At 53.5% G+C, this 2,971-nt stretch overlaps 1 protein-coding gene across 1 annotated transcript in view; it reads right to left on the bottom strand.

The window, feature by feature from the left end:
* The window catches only part of LOC136626856 (C-type lectin domain family 10 member A-like), a 73,405-nt gene extending 70,760 nt beyond the window's left edge, over positions 1–2,645 (bottom strand). Inside the window, exon 1 of the mRNA XM_066601814.1 lies at positions 2,561–2,645. Within this exon, the coding sequence (XP_066457911.1) occupies positions 2,561–2,615 (55 nt within the window). The 5' untranslated portion in view covers positions 2,616–2,645. The remainder of the gene's footprint in view (positions 1–2,560) is intronic.
* Positions 2,646–2,971: the final 326 nt, after the last annotated feature.

Genomic DNA, 2,971 nt, shown 5'->3' with positions numbered 1-2,971 from the left:
ATCTCCCATCTCACCACTATATTCAACCTCTCTCTGACCTCTGGCATCTTTCCCTCTTCTTTCAAACACGCCATCATATCCCCACTGCTAAAGAAGCCGACTCTGGACGCGACTGATGCTGCCAACTACTGACCCATCTCAAACCTCCCCTTCATCTCCAAACTACTAGAACGCCTGGTTTACTCCCGCCTTGTAAGCTATCTATCAGAGCACTCTCTCCTAGACCCCCTACAGTCTGGTTTCCGACCTCAACACTCGACAGAAACTGCCCTTACAAGGGTATCCAATGACCTACTGACAGCCAAATCGAGGGGCGATTACTCCCTACTGATCCTCCTCGACCTCTCCGCAGCATTTGACACTGTTGACCACAAACTCCTCCTCAGTATGCTTCGCTCCATTGGCCTAAAGGACACTGCTCTCTCCTGGTTCTCTTCCTACCTATCTGACCGCTCTTTCAGTGTCTCCTTTGCTGGCTCTACCTCCCTTCCTCTTCCCCTTGCTGTTGGGGTCCCCCAGGGATCAGTCCTCGGCCCCCTCCTTTTCTCTACCTACACAGCCCCTATTGGACAAACCATCAGGAGATTTGGCCTCCAATACCATCTGTACGCTGATGACACCCAGCTATACACCTCTTCCCGTGACATCTCTGCACCTTTCCTCCAAAACATCACCGACTGTCTGTCCGCTGTCTCTAACACCATGTCCTCTCTCTACCTAGAACTAAACCTCTGTAAAACCGACCTGCTGGTATTTCCACCCTCCACTAACCGCCCTCCTCCTGACATCTCCATCTCAGTGTGTGGCGCCACCATAACTCCTAGACAACACGCCCGCTGCCTTGGAGTCATATTTGATTCTGATCTCTCTTTTACCCCCTACATCCAATCTCTGGCCCGAATATGTCAGCTGCACCTCAAGAACATCGCAAGAATCCGCTCTTTTCTCACCACGGACGCGCTAAAAACGCTTACTGTTGCCCTCATCCACTCCCGGCTCGATTACTACAACTCATTGCTGATCGGCCTCCCCTGCACCAGACTCTACCCTCTCCAGTCCATCCTGAATGTGGCAGCCAGGCTCATCTTCCTGTCCAGCCGCTACTCGGACGCCTCTGCCCTGTGCCGGTCACTGCACTGGCTGCCCGTTAAATACAGAATTCAATTTAAACTCGCTACCTTCATCCACAAAGCCCCCCACAGCACAGCGCCCCCTATATTGTATCCCTCATCCACAGCGCAGCGCCCCCTATATTGTATCCCTCATCCACAGTGCAGCGCCCCCCTATATCGCCTCCCTCATCCACAGCGCAGCGCCCCCCCTATATTGTATCCCTCATCCACAGCGCAGCGCCCCCCTATATCGCCTCCCTCATCTCAATCCATCAACCAGCCCGGGCTCTCCGCTCTGCTAACGAAACCAGATTTGATTCGAACTTCTCATTCCCGCCTCCAAGACTTCCCCAGAGCAGCACCGGTCCTCTGGAACGCACTACCAAAGGATACCCGAGCAATCCAGGACTCGCAGAACTTCAGGCGTGCTCTAAAAACACACCTCTTCAGGGAGGCATACCGCATTCCCTAAACAAACCCCTCTGTACTCCGCCTGATAACATGCTCCCTGACCTACTGACTGCAATCCCTGCTAGCCATCATAAACCCCTCCTGCAGTTATAACGATTCTGCCATCACACGGCTAAATGTCTGACCATTGTATGTATATAGTATCCCTCACTCTCCACCCCGCCATACCGTGCACATCTCCACCTCACCATACTGGGCACATCTCCACCTCCCCATACCGTGCACATCTCCACCCTGCCATACCATGCACATCTCCACCCTACCATACTGTGCACATCTCCACCCCACCATACCTGCACATCTCCAGCCCTTTACCTCCTGTACCCCCCATTACCTGTAGTATGTAAGCTCGTTGGAGCCGGACCCGCACCCCTATTGTTTCCATCAGCTGATTACTATGTAACCGCGGTTCTGTAATGTTTGTACTTTTGTCTTTCTGTATCCCCTGTCTATGTAAGCGCTGCGGAGTATGTTGGCGCTATACAAATAAAGTGTTGGTTTTTTTTTATTATTATTATTGGGGCTCTTCAGATGGTTGGGGAGGGGGAGGTGGGGGTGTTGGAGCTCTTCAGATGGTTGGGGAGGGGGAGGTGGGGGGTGTTGGAGCTCTTCAGATGGTTGGGGGGGGGGGTAGAGGGTGTTGGGGCTGTTCAGATGGTTGGGGGATTGGAGGGGGTCAGAACTCTTCAGATGGTTGGGGGGTGGAGGGTATTGGGGCTCTTCAGATGGTTGGGGAGGGGGAGGTGGGGGGTGTTGGAGCTCTTCAGATGGTTGGGGTGTAGGGGCCGCATGTTCTGTTGTTGAGCCTATACAGTAGTAATCGGACAGAGCAGCACAGTCTGTTGGTGCCCTTTCTGGCGCCCTCATTCTGTCAGCCCCTCATGTAACCAGGTGGCGTTCTGCACCGACAACCGCCATGCAGCATCCCAGTGTGTTTAGGTGCCAGTCCCCCAAATCCACCGTGTGACCCCACTGACCTGCGACATGGCTGGAGGCTCTGGTGAATCTCAGGTCAGCATAAACGACAGCCATGACAGCTCACAATATTCGTCTTCACCCACCGAGAAGAGGAAGTAAATGCTGAAAACAAAACGAATGGCACAGAGGAAGCCGAGACCTCAGGGCTGAACCCATGAGCAGCCAAGGGTGAGAGAAGGAGCGGTCTCCGGGCGTGGGCGAGTGTTGGCTGCCGCTGGGATGTTAAAATGGCGCAGTAGTAACAGATAAGCCACAGTCATAGCAGCACACAGACATATGTGTCTCCTCTCCAGCAGGGGGCGCTGTGTCTCTGAACGTTGCTTCTACCATTCCTGAGCTTTGTGCTACAGTAAATCATCTGATGGTGACACGATCTGACAATGTCGGCACGCACTTGGCCATTGCACAAG

The sequence above is a fragment of the Eleutherodactylus coqui genome, chromosome 5 (assembly GCF_035609145.1).
Source record: "Eleutherodactylus coqui strain aEleCoq1 chromosome 5, aEleCoq1.hap1, whole genome shotgun sequence".
Lineage (NCBI taxonomy): Eukaryota > Metazoa > Chordata > Amphibia > Anura > Eleutherodactylidae > Eleutherodactylus > Eleutherodactylus coqui.
The sequence above is the reverse complement of the archived record's forward strand: the minus strand, read 5'-3'. Positions and strand labels throughout refer to the sequence as shown.